Consider the following 20,101-nt stretch of genomic DNA (forward strand, 5'->3'; position numbering starts at 1 on the left):
AAAAGATATCTTTGTATCTTATTAATAAATAATCTGAAATACCATTATGTGTTGAGAAATAAAATATAAAAAAGTGGAGGAGCCACACAGATAGCACCACAGCATTCAATGTGACCCTTGCCAATTACTGCCCTGTGAAGGGTCACAAAAATTAGCAAACAAAAAAAAGCAGGGGGTGCCCTTTCAACAGATTTATGAATGTATTGCACACTCTAGTATATTTATTAAAATAACCAAGATTGAACATGGAGCTTTAGTTCTGAAAAAAAAAAAAAAATTCCAAAGAATTGAAGGGGATCCATATCTGCTGCAAATAATGAACTGTAAATAGTGACATCTTACTTCTTGTAGAAAAAAAATTCCATTATTCATTTCTGAGAAGTATTTTTAAAAATTGGTCTTCCCATTTTTACCATAAACATCTCTGTTATAAATAAATATGTTCTCCCACCCATAAATAAATCACATACATTGTTGCAAGAAAACAGATCAGCAGAAACAGCTGAAATGTAATTATACACTAACCAAAAAGAATTCCATTGTAACTGAAAATGAATGGCTTGTACTTCAGGTCATTAGCAGAGCACTGACCAGCCCAATCCTAAATGCTAGAATACCCCCACAAAAAAGGAGGGAAAAAAACAACCAACCAACCAAACTTGAGAAAAATATCCAAGTGCTTGAGAAAGCAGAAACTATGTTTGTATAGAATGAATTTTTAAATATTGTGAAAACCCTGCCCATTTGTCTCACATTAGAGAAATTCTGTTAAGCTTCCCTTACTTCTCTATGGCTGTTTATGCATCACTATTTGAAAAAAGTAAACAAGCTAAAAATCATTTTTATCTGCCTCCACATCTACAGAATGAAATGCTTTGCTAGCTTATAACACTAAAAATCAAAAATCAAGTTTGATAATTAACCAGCCTTTCTTAACAAACCCACACTTACCAAATGGCACTTCAAACAACGAACTACAGAAAAAAAGAAAAAAAAAGGAAAAACGTGTATTGTGTTGAAAGGTTAAAGAATATGTGTACTTTCCATATAGCTGAAATGCTTCCATGAACATTTAACTCTGGATTAACACAACAGTCCAAATTCAGGAAAATAAAACTATTTTACTCATTAAAACATTCTGACAATATTGCAACGTAATTTAAGTGTCATTTTAAGCACTGAGAATTTTTTTATTTCAATAAAAAGGAAAACAAGAAGAAATGCTAAGTTGAGAGAATCCCTTTCTGCCACCAAAAAGAAACCAAAAAAAAAAAAAAACAAACCCAACCAAAAAAAACCCACCAAAAACCAAACAAAAAAAACCCCACAAAAAAACCCCAAAACTCCCACCAAAAAAGAACTGGTGAGCTTCTTTCTTCTCCTGCCATATAGCAGATCTCTTCTTGGATTTCACACCACTGACCATACCCTGACAGATATCTTACACAGTTTACATTACTTCTTTTGAAGGATTAATCTAGACCAGCCCAGAGATAAAAACCAAAATGCACAATGAATTCCTACACTGAATTCCAGCTTGTTACTGTGAACTCAACATAAGTAAAAAAGGAATCCCACACATCTTATAGTATATACACTGTTTTCACACAGTAGGAGTTAGAGGAATACGTAAAGGGACAAGCTACTTTTGTACAAAACCTCAATTTATTTCAGAGAAATTAAAAATATGGTATTTAATATATATAAATTTCTATTCCTCTATAAATATAGATGATCTTGCGATAATGAACAGAAATAAATGCATACCAAATTAAAATAATTTTGCATTTAGGGTATGGTAGCCATAGATAACGTTTATGAACCTAAATACAGGCATTTGTAATATAAAAGAAGTTTAAAACAATACAATCAGGAGAGAAGCATTCTGCTGTTTTTCATACAGAGGTCTACATATTCAAATGCATCTGTTGAAAGTTACAATTTCGTCTTTAACTTTTTTAATGCATTAGAAGCACAATCCCACACACCCAGGAGCACACAAGGGAGTAGATACACTGCAGACATGGTATCTTATCCTTGCAGTATGCAATGTTATTTCTGTACCGAAAAAAGGGGAAAAAAAGACAGCAGAGGCTCTTTCAGGTCTCACATCTCACCAGAGTGCTTAAGCATTCTGCTTTTCTGTTTTCCTTTTCATTGTTTTTACTACTGGCAAAAATCATCACACCCTCATGATGTGTAATAATTTAAATCTCAATGAATTAAAATTCAAAGGAATGGCAATGGCTCCAGCGTTTCCCATACGAAGAGCTGGTGCATGAATATAACTAGGGGGCAGGGAGGAAACAAACAAAAGCCCCAAACTGAATGCTGCGATTTATTCCGATGAAGCTCTTTTCAGTGAGCCCGTATTTCCTGATCCTGCTGACCCCAGCCGGCAGCGGCGCGGCGGGAGGGAGCGGGGCGGGCGGCGGTGGGAGCACCCGCGGGGCGCCCGGGATCGCAGCGGGCTTAGGGAAAAAACAGCAGGAGCCAATTCCGCTCTGTCTCTGAGCCCTGAGCCATCGGAGGTGCTACAGGTGCAGGCGGCGCTGAACCCCAGCTCGTACCCCGCACCGGGCCAACACTGCTGAGCCCCGGGCACACGGCCGGGGCTCTCCCTCCAGAGCGGCCCCGAGCACGGCGGCTGTCCGCACCGCAGGAAGGCCGGCGGGGTCAGCGCCGGGGCTCGCTGCAGCGCCGGCCCCGAGCCCTGCCCGGGGGCTCTCCGCGCTCCCCGGACGGGGCCGGAGCCGGGGCGGGAAGCGGCGCTCCTCCCCATCCCCATCCCCACCTCCACGGGCGGGCCAGGACCCAGCCCGGCTCAGGAGGAGCCCCCGGCCGCAGCCCCGCTCCGCGCCCTCCTGGTTCATGCAGCTGGAATTCCAAGCAGAGCCATTACAAAACATGTGTGGGGGAGAAGAAAAGGGGGTGGTTTTCGGTTCTCTTACCGGCAGCTTTTCCCATCCTGCCCTACAAAATAAAAATCCAAAGTCTTTTTTTTTTCTTTAAATAAAAAAAAAGGGAGGAGGTGAAGCGAGGAAGTAAAATCCGCAAACGGGTTAGAAGTGTCCTAAATAATTAAAAAAGTGAGTTTTTTGTAATTTAAATACAAATATACTTACAAAATCTTACAGAGGCTATTTACATCCCTCTCCCCCAACCTGACAGTGCGTTCAGCTCCTACAGGAGACAGCCCGAGCGGCATGGGGAGGGCAGAGCCCGGAGATCCCAGGCACTGGCTCATCCTCCGCTCCCCGCCGCCTGCGGAAGCCACTCGCAGTCCCAAAAGTTTGCCCAGGCTGCATAAGGAGCTGCTTCCCGAGGCAGAGCCTCAGTCCTCCGCCTGCCCGCATCTCCCTAGCCTGGCAAGCAGGGGTCTCAGACCGTGGTCTCACCCTGCTTGCTGTTGGTGAGCCTGGTGTAAAACTTCCTCCAGGAGTTCAGGGTTTTCCCGGACCAGATCCAGAAACCCGAAGTGATGCCCACGATTAAGGTCATGAGATACTTGATCATGAAGACAGTGAAGTCGGGGCTCATGGGCGGGTGGTGGCCGCTGTGGTTGTTGGGGCAGGGAATGGCATAACTCTTACAGCTCTGCGTGACCCAGCTCCTCTCCCACTGTTCCCTAAAAGCTTGCTCGTAAAAATAGCAGGCAATGACGATGGTGGCCGGCACCGTGTAGAGGACACTGAAGATGCCTATCCTCACCATGAGCTTCTCCAGCTTTTCTGTCTTGGTGCCGTCATGCTTCATGATGGTCCGGATCCTGAAGAGGGACACAAAGCCAGCCAGCAGGAAAGAGGTGCCAATGAACAGGTAGACGAACAAGGGGGCCAGCACGAAGCCCCTCAGGGCATCCACGTTGTTGATGCCCACAAAGCAGACGCCACTGAGGACGTCCCCATCCACTTGTCCCAGGGCAAGGATGGTGATGGTCTTGATGGCCGGCACGGCCCAGGCGGCCAGATGAAAGTACTGGGAGTTGGCCTCAATGGCCTCATGGCCCCACTTCATGCCAGCAGCAAGGAACCAGGTAAGGGAGAGGATGACCCACCAGATGGAGCTGGCCATGCCAAAGAAGTAGAGCATCATGAAGAGGATGGTGCAGCCCTCCCGCTTCGTGCCCTGCGCCACGGTGCGGGAACCGTCCTCGGCAAAGCGCTCGTTGCAGACCACCCTCTCCTCCAGGAGGAAGCCGGCGATGTAGGCCACGGCCACCGCCGTGTAGCAGCCTGAGAGGAAGATGATGGGCCGCTCGGGGTAGCTGAATCGCTTCATGTCCACCAAGTAGGTGAGGACGGTGAAGAGGGTGGAGGCACAGCAGAGCACGGACCAGATGCCGATCCAGGTGCGGGAGAAGCGCAGCTCCTCGGGCCCGAAGTACATGAGCCCGTAGAGGCGGCCGGGCTCGCAGGGCGCCCCGCAGTCCTTCTCTCCCAGGAAGCGGTAGTTCAGGTACGAGGGCACCTTCAGCGCCCGCGGGCAGGTGAAGCGCCCGCGGCTCTCGCCGGGCCCCGCGCCCCCAGGGCCGCCGGCGCCCCCGCGGTGCGGGTTGCTGGTCCAGCTCTCGGGGCGCAGGGCGGGCGTGGGGGTGCCGCGCTCCGAGGCGTTCTGCCCCACGCACAGCTCGCCAGCCCCGTGCACCGGGAACTTTTCGCAGCGCAGCGTGTCGGGCCACTGGAAGCCGAACTTGTTCATGAGGGCCTCGCAGCCCTGGCGGGCCCGCTCGCAGAGGGAGCGGCAGGGCGGCAGGGCCTGCTCCAGCACGGTGCACACCGGCGCGTACATGGAGCACAGGAAGAACTTGAGCTCGGCCGAGCACTGCACCTTCACCAGCGGGTAGAACTGGTGCACCTCCAGCCCCGCGTCCTCCTGGTTGGTGTGGCCCAGCAGGTTGGGCATGATGGTCTGGTTGTAGGCGATGTCGGTGCAGAGAGGGATGGAGATGGGCTGGCAGTAGCCGTGGTCAGGGATGGAGATGCCCCGCTCGCCGTTGTACTGCGACGCCGGCAGCTGCCCCCCGGCCGGCAGCGCCGCCGCCCACAGCAGCGCCAGCAGCAGCGCCAGCCGCGGGCGCCGGCCGCTGCCAACTTCCCCGCCGCCGCTCACCGCCGGCCCGCGCCGCTCGGCCATGCTCAGTCGGTGCCGCCTGCCCTGCCGGGCTCCCGCCGCCCCGCCGCCGCCGCCTCCGCCGCCGCTGCTCCTCCCGGCCCGAAGTTGCGACTCATGAAGGGAGCGGCGGGCAGGGACGGGGCAGCCCCGGCCGCCACTCACGCGGCCGCGGAGCGCAGCGCGCAGCTCTGCCCGCTCCGGCGGCAGCGTCCGCCGCGCCTCCGAGTACCGCCGCTACCGCCGCCGCCGCCGCCTCCGCCGCCGCCTGACCATTTGTGCCGGCCCCTCGAGCCCGCGCCCCTCGCCGCGCCGCGCCGCGCGCCCTCCGACCGGTTTCCAGGCGCCCCGCAGTCTGCTCCACCGGAGGGAGGAGCCTTGAAACCGACGCCGAACTTTCCTGCGCAAGGGACCGTCTCCCAACGCCTCACCCGGGGGCGGGCGCAGGCGGGCCGGGGCTGCCCCTCAGCGCGCCGCGCACAAAGGCGGCGGGGCGGCGCTGGGAAGGGGCCCCGCGGCGGGCGGCGGGGGACGGGCTGTGCCGTGCCGGTCGGCAGCGCGCCGCCCCGGCCGTCCCGGGGGTGCTCTTGGATTCCCCGCTGGTGACGCCTGTGGAAGCTGTTGAGCGGCGCTCCCGCGCTGGGCCGGCCCCGTCACCCTCGGTGCCCCCGGCCGTGCAGCAGCCGGGCTGATCCCGGGCGGGGCAGTCGGTGTTTGGCGCACGGCAAAGGGCAGGGCTGGAGCCGGGAGCCGCGGCTGTGCCGGGACTGCTGCGGGGAGCCGAGCGCAGCCCGGTGTCTCTGCGGTCTGGAATGGGGGACACGCTGCGGTCACCCGAGGCGCAGCCCGCCGTGTGGCACACCGGGGGATGCTGGAGTGGCCAAAACTCGCCTCTCCCCAGAGACACTTTCAGTAACTCGCTACCGACCGGTGTGTCATCTGCGCCTTCCTCCCATCGTGTCCACAGAAGCAGCCCGACATACGAAAATAATCCCACCAGGGCTTTCCCATTCCCCTGCCTCCCTCTGCTTGATGGGCAGCTGTTCCAGTGTGGCTCAAGTCAAATGCTGTGCGACTTGCAATACCTACCGTCAGGTTTTTTGGAAAATTCTTGCTGTATTCTGGGGAGGGGGGTGAATAGGCATACAGTGACCGCCAGCAGTGGCCATTTTTGCACGCCTGAAGCCCCATTGCACAAACAGAATGGAGGTCCTGTTTGCTCTCCCGAAATGCATAGTCCAGAAAAATGATGAAGGCTGAATAGGGGATTTACTGTACTCATTGGAACTGAATAAGAATAATAAAGTGTGCTCTTGGAGAGAAGAACCCTGCCCTGTTCTCCAGACATTCAGTAATTAAGGCGCTCCGTTGTGTGTGCAAATGTTCTCATATTTGTCCGAAGGTTAATTCTGCCATTCGGAGCTGGACCAGGCGTGGAACTTGTCCCACCAGCTGTCTTCCTTCTTTGCAGTGCTTCTACCCTTTCCACTTACATATTAATTGAGATCCAAAAATCCATTAGGAGTAAGACAGCTCCAGCATTTATTTCTAGCTGTCAGAGGTGGCACGGGTTAATAAAAGACATCCGTATTTCTTGGATAGCTACAGATAAAATTTGGACTGTGTTATTTAGGCCACTGTCTTTCTCCCAGCAGTGCTGTCCCACATTCAAACTAATTAATAGCAAAATCTGTGCTGTGTAACGACTGCAGGAGCGGGATCATGTTAAGAAAAATTGCACATCCTCAAAAATGTCGATTGCTGATGTCCTTGTTTACTGAGGTTCATTGAGTTCTGTCAAGAACACTCTTCTCAGAGGACCACAGTTCAAAAATGATAAGCACAAAAAGCTTTTTCCATCTTCTGCTGAACAGTTTAATTCCTTAAATATTGTATTTATCGAACTGTATTGAAGCTACATATTTTTCTCTTCAGATCTACATCAGTAATTAAAATTATTAACTTCTTTCTGGCACAAAACCTATTTATATTCAGCCCTAAATAGCAGTATTGCTTCTCTGTTCATCCTAAAAGATTGAACACCATCCTAAAAGATTGGATCATTAAATCGGAATAAATATTATCCATGCTCTTTCTCATAGACAATGAGTGTGAATTTCTGACTAATCTTGGGAAGCCTCCTTGGCTTTCTGCCTGTTCTTTTTATACTTGGGGAAACATCACATAATCTAGGAGAGGTAATTAAGATGCCTAAGTGCATCATCACTTGGTTGAAATTCTACCTAATAGGGTCTGCATTTGAAATATTAAGAAAACACTTCTCAAACGGAAAAACACCCATCTCTACTAACCTAGAAGATTGTTCTAGGAGAAAGACCAGTGTATACAGATAAGGTTTGTACATGTACATAATAGATTTTTTAAGATCAACTAGTACAGAAGGAAAACCAGACACATTTTTGAATTAACAAGCTAATTTTTTTTGTTGTTCTGAAGCAGTAACTATCTAAATGCAGTAATTAGCTAAAAGCTAAATGCAGCTTGAGAAAAACTACTTCAAGTTCAGATGTATCAGACCAGCTCAGAAAGAAAAAGTGGAAATGGGGTAAAGGTGGTATTGAGGGGAGAAGAACAAGGGTTGAGAGCTGTTAGGTTCTGAAAAGTTTCCAGGATTTGCTCATTTTAACTGTTTAATGATTTTTCACATAACAGAAGAAAATCCTATGTGGAAAGAATCTTCCCAGAAGCACTTGTCCTACATTTCAAACACCCCAAACCACAAAACTCATCATTAGAGCATAATCCTTTGTGGCCTAAAACACGAGATCAGTTTAAACTGTGCCTGAGCAAGAAATGCAAGATGTGTTTTGATGCCCATCCACTGCTACATCATTGCTACAGCAATGAACACCCCCTGCCATCAAACCATCAGCATACCCTAGTTTTACATTTGATGTTCCAGGGCTGTACTTCACCCAGTGCACAGAATTCCTTGAAGTCCTATTGCTGAAAATGACCACTCAGCTCCAGCATAAACTCCTGGAGGGCAAGCAAACCATTGTGCTGTTTGTGAGGGAGTCTTTCTCACAAAACAGACATTCTCTCACTCTTTTCAGACCTGATCTTTTAAGGGAAATTACAGAACTTGTCCCACAGAAGTCCACTCTGAGACTAACTCTGCCCAAAACTGTGGACTCAGTAGAGATGCTGGTCTGATAGTACATTATCATTTCCTTCTACTTCAACATACAACACTGCCTCCTCCCACTTACCCCTCTCCAAATCAACACTGTCTCTCCTTTTTGCTTAGCTAATAAATGCTATTTTTTCCCATAATTAACATCATCAATGTTCTCTCTATTCTAAAGGTACAATCTTCTTCCTTTCAGAATTGGCTTAATTAATAAATATATTAGGAAACAGTAAGCAGTTGTTCTTAACTGAAAGGTGATTCTAACAGAAATCAAAAGTCTGTCTTATTTTTCCACATATATGTCTTGGTCTAACAAAATTTACTACTTCTTCATGCCAGCCCAGTACTGTACATCATATCCACAGGAAATTATTCCTATGTGTCCTCTTGTTCTTCTAATGATTCCTTAGGTGTCCATCATAGTTGGAGAGAGGAGGCTGGACTGGACATCACCTTTGCTGTGGTCAGTATGACAGGAATCATGTTCTTATGAAGACACATTCTATTTCTTAAAGCACAGGCACTCTTCTCCCTTGCTACGGAAAGACAATCCTCCATTCTAAAAGAAACAAAAATTTGGGCATTAAATAATAATAAAAAGGAATTTCAGCTTTTACTTCAAACCAATATGCAGATGTTACTAGGTATAGTAGCTGTTAGGGGAAATTAGGACTCTGGCAGGTAGGAGAGTATGAGATTTGTCCTCTTACATTCTTTATGTAACAATACTACCCTTAGAGTGCTGGTTCGTGCTTGCTTTACTTATTATGGGAGATGGGGGATTGTCTGGAAAAAAAAGTTATGTAAATCTTTGATTTTTTAAAGAAATAATGCAAAAAGTCATCACAGGATTTTCTTGTTTTCCTCTCTGTGATTGGCAGAAATAGGATAAAGTGAATGCTTCCATTCCATAACACTTAAGCAAAACTCATTTCCTTAGAGGAAATTATTCAGCTTTATCTCACAGACCTGTGTTGCACACAGAGAATCCAAACAGAAGCACAAATATGTATTTAGGAAGGCTAGTGAGCACCCAAATGAATAAAATGTAAACTGAGATGAGAACATAAATTATATTTGTCCACCAAATTAAAGCAAATGTTATGCTTAAATAATTAGGTTTTTAATTGATTCAAGGTTTCATTATTAAGATATCAAATAAAGGGTTAAAAGTAAAATCATCATAATTCAGTGGGATAAGTTAAAAGTTGATTTTTGTTTCATGTTGAGCATGAATCTTGGCTGGTAAGAACAGTTACTATTTTTTGTGTGGAGCAATTAGTTCTGTATGGAAAGAAAGGATTTGTGAGATTTGGGTAGAGAGGGGGATTAATATATGTAAGCTGTGATGGGCAACAGTGTGTAAACTAAATGAATGAAGTTTCTTGGGAGTTTCCAAATGAGACAGCACAGATTCACATCTCAGTTGGGTCCCATTTCAGCTCTGAGAACTGGCAGTACACATCATATCAAGTCCTCACAATGCACAGACAGGGACACTTGCTGAAAAATCAGTACAAAGATTGCAAAAGCAGTGAAATCAAGGAGAATCAGTACAAAGATTCTAAATGCAGTGAAATGAAGGAGAGATGATTACAGTGTAATGAAGGAGAGATGATTACAGTGTCACACATACCAAATTGTAAGATGAAATAAAGTACGCCCTTACATTGCCATATTAAATCTACCATATATTTTGGATAATAAAATCATTAATCCAGATGATACATGCTCCTTAAAGTAAGGTGTTTGACCCTAGAAGTTGACACTAAGGTCTACAAACCAAAATTCTGGAGAGTAGGTACCTGGACAAGTCTCCCAAGCAGCATTTACAGTTGCATGGTAAGATAGTTTTCAGTTTGCAACATCCCAATGACATAGTCATCTGCCTCAGGGCCATGGCATAGTGTTTCACAGACCTAGTCTTGTCAGAGGAACAAAATCCTTAAAATTTAAAAGCCTGCCTTCGACATTTCTTGGAACATCTAGAAGACTCTTAGAAGTATGCCTGTGCTGACAAAAATAACAAACACATACAGTGATTGGCAAAGAAAATCAGTAGGAGCTGAACACAAACCTTAGGAATGATGCAGTCAGCAGCCAGGATACTTTCTGCAGCAAAGGGTCTCAAGGCTGTACAGCCAAGTGCTCAGAAAGTCACCTCAGTGCAGAGGCAGTTGTTACTAACAAGCGTTTGACAAGATACCAAGTAATTATCTGACCATCAGGTGGCCCAGGTCAGCTTACCCTCAAATTCATTCCACTTGCCTTTTATTAATTGGCTGTATTAGTTTGCAATTGTCCATTTAGGTTAAAAATTGTACTTTTAATTGTATTTGGGGGTTGTGGAAACAAGAGAAATAGAATTTATTCCTGCTGAGTGATACCTATTGTAACATGAATGTTCTACCAGGTACCATGGGCAAGGAATAAAGAGCAGTTTTTGGCCAGCATTGGTGTAAGTCAGGCCCCCATTACAAGGATTTTATATGTTTTAAAGAGGCATGAGGAGAAGCAATATGCACAGTCAAAGCAGACTACAAAGAGTCTCTTCCTCTCAGTACCCACAGCATTTTTTCCTTAATGCTGTTTATTCAAGATAGATGGAGTATGTGGAGATTCGAATTGGTTTTCTTTTCTGTTCAGAAGAAATGTAGATGATCCCCTGCAAATTAAAGCCGTATGTTGCCTGCCTTCCTTGACATGTTCTGTGCTGGGGTGAGAGGCGCACGGGGCTGCAGCCCGGCTGCCGCTGCCAGAAGTTTTCCGGAGAACAAGAAAAAGTCACAACTCTTAAAAGGGCAATTGCAGATCACAGCTCATTTTGTTCAGAGAATGCGAACATTTTTACTCTCTTTTTATTTCCCTTTCTTGAGCAAGTTCTTCTACAGTTACACACAGTGCCTGAAAACACAGACTCTCTCTTGTTCTTCAAACACAGAGGGGCTGATTTAAGGGCCTAAGATGGCAATCCTTACTCCCAGGAGTAGACCTGCTGATTTCACAGATACAAGGGAAAGGAGTAGAGCTTCATAAGGCTGTGATGCAAGGAGAAATTATGTGGTGAGCTCTTACTTCTGGCCTCATGCTGCTCTTGCTGTGCTTCAAGTACATTCCTTTTAAAGAAATGACTCCCCATTTCCACTGATGTAAATGAGATTCAGATCATATTTGGTGCATTACTATTTCAAGATACACAAATTGAAAAGGTGTGTGTGTATGAGGTGGGGAGATAGAGTGGAGGAAAGCTGTTTTTCTATGTCTTTTAGGAGTGTGTGTATTTTCCATGAATGCCATTTAGAGAGTGAGCAGGATGAGATCAGAGCAGGAGTAATTCTGAGCCTGCATCTGCCTTTTTCAGTGGAATGCAGCTTGGTACATGTTAAAGGACAATCTTGACTTTCCCTTTAGAAGAAATTTTTGGGTTTTGCTTTTCTTTGTAAAGATAGCTTTAAATATTTAACCAGTAAACAGAGGCAGAATGCCCAGCAAGACTGAAAGGAATGTGCCACAAATATCTGCTTGTAAGCACTTCTCCCCTAAATACATTCTTCCTCATACAGGAGGGGTCAGCTGTATTTTGAAAGGAATTGTTTTTTGACATTTTAGGCTGTTTGTGTGAAAGGAATTAAGAATGTCTTAAGAATGGACAGGAGTAATTCTAGATCTTCCTTCAGTGTTCTAGACCTTCCTCCAATGTTGCAGCTGACTTTTCTAGTTAGCATTTCCCCTACTCTTTGACCCTGGCTGTGTGGGCCCTTGATAAACCATCCTTAGCCTGATTCCACAGTCTTCAAGGAGGAGAAAAAGGAACACTTCCTAAAAATCTCGAAGTTCACAGTAAGGAATGTTACCTTCAGGATGATGGAACTTAATTTCCTATTGTCACAGGTTGTCATTCTGTGTTGCTCAAACATGCAACAATGTTTAGCCCAACTGCAAATATATTCAAGTCTCTCCTTCCCTGGTACCCCTGTCAGAACATTAACCTATCCCATGACAGTGGGTGCATCTGGACTCTCTGCTTCTGGATCTTGTGACATCTCTGTTTTTATGGGTGACTAATAAGATTGCATAATTTTACTGGATTTGGATTTACTTATGGAAATCCACACATTTGCCATCTCCAGGGATGATTATTGTAATTGTATTGTAATTCTGTATAATTTCATATGGTTTTGCTGACATTAAGAAAAGTATCTGAGAGTTCCCAGCACTGCAGACCAGGAGGATAAGCCATGTCACCTCAGTGTCTCAGGAGATACAGTGTATCCAGGAGATACAGCAACATCTGGCTGACTGAATCTGTAACATCCAGAAGATTCTGGCATGTTTATGTACTTCTGTATTTTCAGATGAAAACACATCCTTTTCCCATTTCGACTCTCAGTGGTAGTCACACCATTACAAACAAGGTTCAGTCATGCCCATCCTTACATATTCTACCTGGAAAATGAGAGAGACTTCATGGTTATTCTTCAATTAATTCATGAGGAAGGATATACATAAAAATACAGACTGAATAGAAAGCATTAGGAAAGGATGGAAGGGGAAAAGATGGGTATCTAGCTTCTGGTTCTTACGTGTTGGTATCAATTAATGTTGAAATCATTCTTAAATTTCAGGAAATATTTTGCTGGTGGTGATTCTTTTGGACGTTGTCTGTTCCTGTGCCATTTATTATAGCTAGACAGATATAGCTCAGCTATTAGGATAACTATTAATTAGTACTTCTCCAAAGCCACTGTGGTTTCTATTTCTATTTTTGTACTTCTTTTACAGTTGTAGAGCTTCTTCTTTGAATACATCATGACTCTTAAAAAATGCAAACTGATTTAAGTATTTATTTATTTTAAAGTCTTCACTGTGCCTACAGTTACTTTCTTCCAGGTACATTTGTGATGGCAATTCAGAGTTGGAAGTCTGGGTCCTCCTTTTAGCAAAGAAGGGCTAGGAGCAGTTCATCCTAAACTCTGTCCACACTGCTGCCATAGCAAGCAAAAACCAGACTGGTTTGGGAGGCACATTTCCTTCCTTCTCACAAGTAATGTATTTGTGACTAAGTGGCAGCTGGCCTGCCATAGAAATTAGGCTGCCATGAAACCAACAGGCTTGCAGTCCCATCTCTGGGATATCTCAGTTATATGTCATTGCTTGAACATTAAAAAATGTGACAGAACCATGTTCCCACATATTGTGTTCAATAGCAGCAGGCTTAAAGATGCTTCAAATCATAGCAAGCCTAATTGTGAGCCAATGTAGCACTCTGAGTACCAAGGACAGGCACTAATTGGTTTTTGCCACGTCTGCTACGCCATTTCTATTACTTTTTTTTTTTTTTTTTTTTTTTTAATTCACAGTGCATAGCATTAGGGATATGGGACTTAAAGGCTTGTCTTATTTGGGGAAAAAGAATGCCAATATTAAACTAATCCCTTGTGTAGACACTCTTATTTCAGTTTAAAAGTGCCTTTCATGGCATTAGCAAGTTGATTCCTTGCTGACATAAGCTTAATCAATATGAAACACTCAGCCTGATATAAATTTATCTCTGTGATGGGGTTGCACCAATTTCTCTATGTGCCTTTGAAAAACCATTTAGTTAAATCAGTTGTTTCTTCAAATTGGCAAGTTCTCTCTCATTGAAGATTTGCAGTACAACAGTGTGGCCAGCTGAAAAATGAATCACTTCAGTCAAATGTAAAGAACTCTTTGCCTTTGTACAGTGCTACCCATTAAAGCTCTGAAAGCTGCAAATATCAATAAACCTAGAGCAGCTTTGCATCTATGTTCTTAATCCCCATTTTCTAAATGCAGGAACTTAAATGTAGAGAAATTAAATGCGTTTCCAAGGTCAACAAAAGAGTATGTGGTAAAGTGGTTTCAGAATGAGACCAATGACTGAATATCCCTGGTCCCAGCATCTTTTAGACACCTTACATGTAAGAAGTGCTGGTACCTGTGCTTTCTGCCCTTTAGAATCAGATTGCTAGGGTTGGATGATGTATCTGAGAATAACTAGCCAGTAATCTCTCATTTGAGTTTTGTAAACAAAAGACTGACTTCTTCTTGAATGAAGATCTGCCCTTGTAATTTTATCACCACCTTACTAAATATTTATTTCCAGTGGTATCCTCCTTTAGCTATAAACATAGACATTCTAATCTCAAATTCTGAGGCAAAAAGGATATTCTACCATTTGTTATGGCTACACCAAATATATTTTTTCAAAGGATAAACATTTCAAATCTTATGCTGCAAGCAGAGCTTTTTAGGCTAGGAAGAGGATCACAGTGAAAGTATTGATGCAGTATATCACCCATTCTGGAATAGTGTTTGTGGTCCAAACAACCACTCTGTCTGCTCTGTGTTAAAACATATTAGTTTTTAGGATATTAGTTTGAAGCCCTGTAAATGATGGGTCTGGTCACAGACAAAAGCACACATTAGCACTGTTGGAAAAAATATGACAATGTCAGGTCAGATGAGCTTGAATCAATCTCCTCAGAACAGGCTCAGGTTCAGATGGAGCAAGTAATGCTATGGTATGACTGATTGAAAGGCATGTAAAATAAACCACAGCTGGTGTTTTCACCATGGAGCTCACTCTGTCATTGGGTGATGCTACTAAAAATTACTGAAACTTGAAAATGCTTTTTAAAGCCTGAAAAAATAATTTCCATCCTTTGTCATATATCTCAGATTTATACCCTCAATTCTGTAATCTGGAATTCAGTTATACCAATGATTTGCCAAAAGCATGGATGCTTACAACATGTTAAGCTACAAAGACCATAGTTGTGCAGTGCAAATACTGTCTACAATTATGGCAATTAAAAATAGTAGCTTGGGGCAGAAGCACTTTAAAAATATTTGCAGAATTATCAAAAGTCTTTCTGTGCTCCTATCCCAGAGAACCTGGGCACCTCAGCACCTCAAAATCTCTAATGTGCTTGTTCTAAAAGATAAAAGTACTGCTTTGTCTTTGTTTTGGAAAGGAAATCTAAGGCAGAGATTAAAATGACCTGTTCAAAGTCAGGTAAGAAATCTGTGATAGGAAAGTGAATTTAACCTAAAGCTGGCACACATTCTTTTTTCCTGAGGCCTATTTTTCCTGGACAGGGATGTGAATCACAGTTGTTTTAAGCCCCCTTGGGAGGTGGTCCCACACCTTACCCACTCCTGTTCTTCCTCCCACAGAGGCACCTGCAGGGCAGAGAGAAGCAGAGCAATGTGCTGACCCAGCTGAAAGCTAACCAGCAAGCCCAGTGTAGCTCCAGTCCCAGCAATTCCCTTCTCCAGCCCTTGGCATGGCTGCAGGGGTGCCAGTGCCAGCAGAGGGGAAAGGGAAGGAAGGTGTGAGCTGAAACACAGGAGAGGAGGGAATGGTTCCTGTCAGCAACAGCCCAGCTTTAATGGGCATGAAGCAATCATGAAACTGCAGCTTGGACTGCACCTTTCCAAAGAAAATTTAATCATTAGTTATTCTGACTTGAAATTAAAAAAATCTAGTCATAGCTGGACCAGCTGCTGAGGTGGCAAATATGGGGAGAAATCCCTGTTGTTTTGTTCTTTCCAGTACTGCAAAGGGAAATTGAGGGGCCTGGGAGTAGAAAAGACCTTGAGTCACCTTGATGCTGACTCCTACCCTGAATAGAGGGGCAGCAGGGCTTGAGGCCATCATTTAACACCTCCCCCCTGCTATGTATGGCAGGACTGTTGACAACAGATTTGTTTAACATCACAGTACTAGCCCATGAGGAAGCTGTCACCTTAGACTCTCTCACAGCAGCATGCAAGATTCTTAATATCTATTCTCTAACCTGAAAAGCAATCAAGATGACACATGAATGTTCTGACTAAGCATGTTTATATTTATGTATTTGCTTAATTTGCTTCGTTGCCAGTTTCCTTTCCCTGCCTGCCTTTCATGCTCTAACTAATGTCTCTCTCAGCATGCCACTGTCAATAGCAATTTACACTAGACATCAGGCCATGCGAACAGCTCACGTGTCACCAGTTAAAATGAAGGGAGACTCCAAGGACAGTGGTGCACAGCCATCTCCTAAATGTGGGTTGCAGAGCACTGTTCTTGAAAGTGCTCTGCATCCTCTGCTGCTGTGAGGAGACAGCTGCCTGCCACTGAAAAACTCTGGACTGGGCATATGGACTTAATTTAATTAACCAGATAACCTGTGCTACATCTACTGTGAGTGGATCTCCTAGTGCCAATACTCACACTGTAGAACAGCTCTTTTCATGACAGAAGCAGCCTTTGGTAAAGATGAAATGGTGCAAGAGGAGACACAAACTCTGCCCCTTTTTATGTTCTGGGTAGGAGGCAGAGTCCTAACTGCTCCTCAGCAAGCCCCATCAGTGAAGTTGAGAACATGCCAATGTCAATGGGTGTTTGTCATATTGTGCAGCAAATCCTAATAAATACATAAATTAAAAAAGGCCTTGATAAAAGAAATTCACCAGAGGCAGATGGTCAACGATGATCACCAACATGAAAACTCAGATATAGGCTGAGAATTGGAATCCTCAGGATTCAAATATAACTACATTGTAAAATATTTGGAGTAACTATTGGACAAGACTTTAGATATGAATTTGTTCAATTAAAAACAAGGTTGAAAAACCCCAGCATTTTAACTTTGCTGATTAGTGTTGGGTGCTTATTTATCTCAAGCCAGTCAGAGAGATTTGGTTGGGATTTGAAGTGGAAGTTTCATAGATACACAACCTTTAGCATGTGTCCAGATATTTTACCTCCTCTTCCTTTGGCTTGTGTATAGACAAAGGCACTTGGGCTGCTTCTGACTGCATATGAAAATGAAATTTCCTTCAGCATGTACTTTGCTTTTAAAAGGATTATCTCCCACTTTTTTCATTTTTCTAGACCTCAACAGTGCAAGACACCCAGATGATCTTTTAGAAACAAGAAGACAAACCATGGGGAGGGTTATTTACTGCAGCTCTTGTGATAACTGCTTTTTGACTGAGGTAACATGTGACACCTAAAATCAGCAAGAATATCTTGCAGAAGTACCTACCAGCCTAATCCACAAATTCTCTCTGCATGTACATAGTCATTATTTCACTACTTTAGTTTTTTCTTTAAAAATTCTCTTTCTCTCTTTTCCTAAAGCAGAAAAGAACCAAGAAACTCAGTCTCATACTTACACTAACAACTTTTAGGCCAAGGAACATAATCTGCTTTTATATTTTATCAAGATAAATTCCAGACATAATTTGTTTTCCCAGACCCAACTCTTGGCCTGTATTTCTCACAAGTGGATAATCACCCAACAAAAATAAATAAAAATATCACCCTACCAAATTAATATCTGACATTGCTCATAGCTGACATTGTTCAGAGACCCCTTTTGCATCTGCAGGAGACAGCCATGACTTTCTCGCTGCTGCTCCCTGACCAGTTCCATGCAGCCCATGTAGCATCTGTCTCTGAGCTCATTATGCATAGCTTTCTCATGTTGCTGCAGACTAATGGTGAAGAAATTGGGTGTGTGGCCATTCCCATTTTGTAAACAGAATGTATACTATCTTGTAACAGGAGTCATTATAATACAGACTGTTAGTGTTCATGATTACTGCTTATTTCCATACCATGCTGGAGAGGAAGAGAGATCTGAAGTTGAAGGTCACAGCCTTTAAAGAATGAAGAAATGTCTCCTGCAGGTGCTTGGTTTATAATTGCCCAGGATAGAGCTGTTTTTATGAGGATTGTTGTCATAGTAAAGTTCCCAAGAAAAACAAGTGGTTTTTTTGTTTTGGTTGGTTGGTTAGATTTTTTTGTCCTGGCATCTGTTTACTGTCAGTGGACACCCACAGCTGTAGCCAGGAGTATGCCTTCACTTCTGGCCTCTGATGTGAACAGCTTTTGCTCCAGCCCTGGGGAGCTGCTGGGCAGACAAAGCAGTAGGGAGCAGGCAGCACCCCAGGTGATAAAATGTCCAGTTTCCATTCTGATGTATGGGAAATTTTAAAAGCTTTGATGTCTGAAGGCATATGCACTCCAGCAGAGAAAACTTCACATCTCATCTCTCCCTTGCCAGGAGTAGATCTTTTCTATTATATCACAAGCAGCCTGACAACACAACACATAAAAATAGGAGCTATCACTGTATCAGATCATGAACCAGCTTTCCTGAATGTTGTTATTAAGGCAATTCTTAAGTGAGATAAAAATTGGTAGTATAATAAGTCTCTTTAGAAGTATGCTAAGCATACCCGAAATAAGGCTCAATGCAATTAATTTGACTAAACAATTCAGAAGAAAATATATTAATGTGAAAAGTATAATGGAGGAATTACCACATGAATTCTCTAATTGCCTAGATTCTAAAACACATAAGAGTATCAGGGACCTGGCAGACACCAGAATCCATAATTTCCACTATCATATGTTTTTGCAGTAGAAAGTAGAATTAAGTAAACACATTCTTTGCTATTTAATTAAAGAAATGTAACTCTTCTAGATAATAATCTTGATAGTGAACCAGAAAGCAGAGCTCTGTTCACACACAGCTAAGAAAGTGCAACCATTTATTCCAGGGAATATACAGTGGATCTTGATCCCCTTGGTACTGAGCAGGCAGAACATGCTCTCATACAGGGCCACCCCACATTCATCCAGCAGTGGAGGCAGAACATCTCCTCTCATTTATGCTTCACCTCACAGTTCTGCTGTGCTCATGCACGGGGGGCAGCTGGAGTTTGAACTGCCCTGGCCAGAAGATGCCCAGTTCTGAGCAGGGACAGCAGTACTGTGAGAATATGTGCTGGAGCTTTGCCATGGTTTGGCTTAGAAAGCCCAGTTGTTTCACTGGATTTGGGCAGTTAGGGAGGGCAAGTAAAAGAAGTCAAGAAGAATTAATAAAAACATGGTGATATCTGAAAAGCTCTTGCAGCGAGTATCTGCCTGGAGTTATATGCCTAGGACTGCAGACAGTTGTTCATTTTTTTGTGTGTATGACCACAACACAACTACAGAATTGCAGCCTGTAGAATGCACAAGTTTTCACAGTTTCATACTCATTTCCTCTGCACTTTCTACAAGCAAGAATGAGGAGATACCACAGATCAGCAGCTGCACAGTAACCTGTTATGTTCTGGTAGCTGATCTGGGCACACAGTTTCTCCATCCAATTTCAGTTAAGGTTAGAACCCCTGGGGAGAAGAGAGAGCAGACAGTGCTGTGAGCATTTTAGCTGTGTACATCCAGTGCCATGCTGGCTTGCTTTTTGAAACACCAGCAGAAGGAGAGCAGCAGCAGCTATGGAGGTCACAATGGCAGGAGAAGCAATGTATGCACCAGGCTCCTATCCAAACAGTTTCTGCTAAACCATGGAGATCCACAGAGCAGACTTGATGACCTATGTTGACTTTCAGGCTTCATACAACTGCATCCTGCAACCAAGAATTTTAAATCTGGCTGCATAATGCTGCATGTTAATGCATATGGGATGGTTTTTGGAAGCTCTGTCCTCTCCCATGAAGATGAAAACTTGGGCTTTAGGGACCACTTTGAAGAAATCAGACTTCAAAAAATAGCATAAATGTGGCTATATTAGCTGTGCATATGGCTGTGATAAGCTGGGCCTTGGTCCAATATCGTGTTTTGTTTTGTTTTGTTTTTTTTAAAAGTATAAAATATATTTGCATCACTGACTTGAAAGGTCCTGGTAGCTATGTTGATTGTTTATTGGTTCTACTTATTTGCAAACAAAGAAAAGTGAGGAGAATGGCAGAGTGGTTCAGAAGTGGGATAGCTGCAGGAGCAGAAAGGGTCATGGTCAAGGTGTTGAAAGT

The 20,101-nt window shown here is 44.1% G+C and overlaps 2 protein-coding genes across 2 annotated transcripts in view; both read right to left on the bottom strand.

Annotated features, from left to right (window-relative positions):
• Positions 1-2,186: 2,186 nt before the first annotated feature.
• On the bottom strand, positions 2,187-5,226 carry FZD1 (frizzled class receptor 1). The gene has a single exon (XM_056483746.1). It carries the CDS (start codon positions 5,134-5,136, stop codon positions 3,382-3,384), a length of 1,755 nt encoding a protein of 584 aa, XP_056339721.1. The 5' UTR covers positions 5,137-5,226; the 3' UTR covers positions 2,187-3,381.
• Positions 5,227-6,248: 1,022 nt separating this feature from the next.
• The window catches only part of CDK14 (cyclin dependent kinase 14), a 336,272-nt gene continuing 322,419 nt past the window's right edge, over positions 6,249-20,101 (bottom strand). Inside the window, exon 15 of the mRNA XM_056483748.1 lies at positions 6,249-8,825. The gene's annotated coding sequence lies outside the window, so the exon portion shown is untranslated. The remainder of the gene's footprint in view (positions 8,826-20,101) is intronic.

The sequence above is a fragment of the Oenanthe melanoleuca genome, chromosome 2 (assembly GCF_029582105.1).
Source record: "Oenanthe melanoleuca isolate GR-GAL-2019-014 chromosome 2, OMel1.0, whole genome shotgun sequence".
NCBI lineage: Eukaryota > Metazoa > Chordata > Aves > Passeriformes > Muscicapidae > Oenanthe > Oenanthe melanoleuca.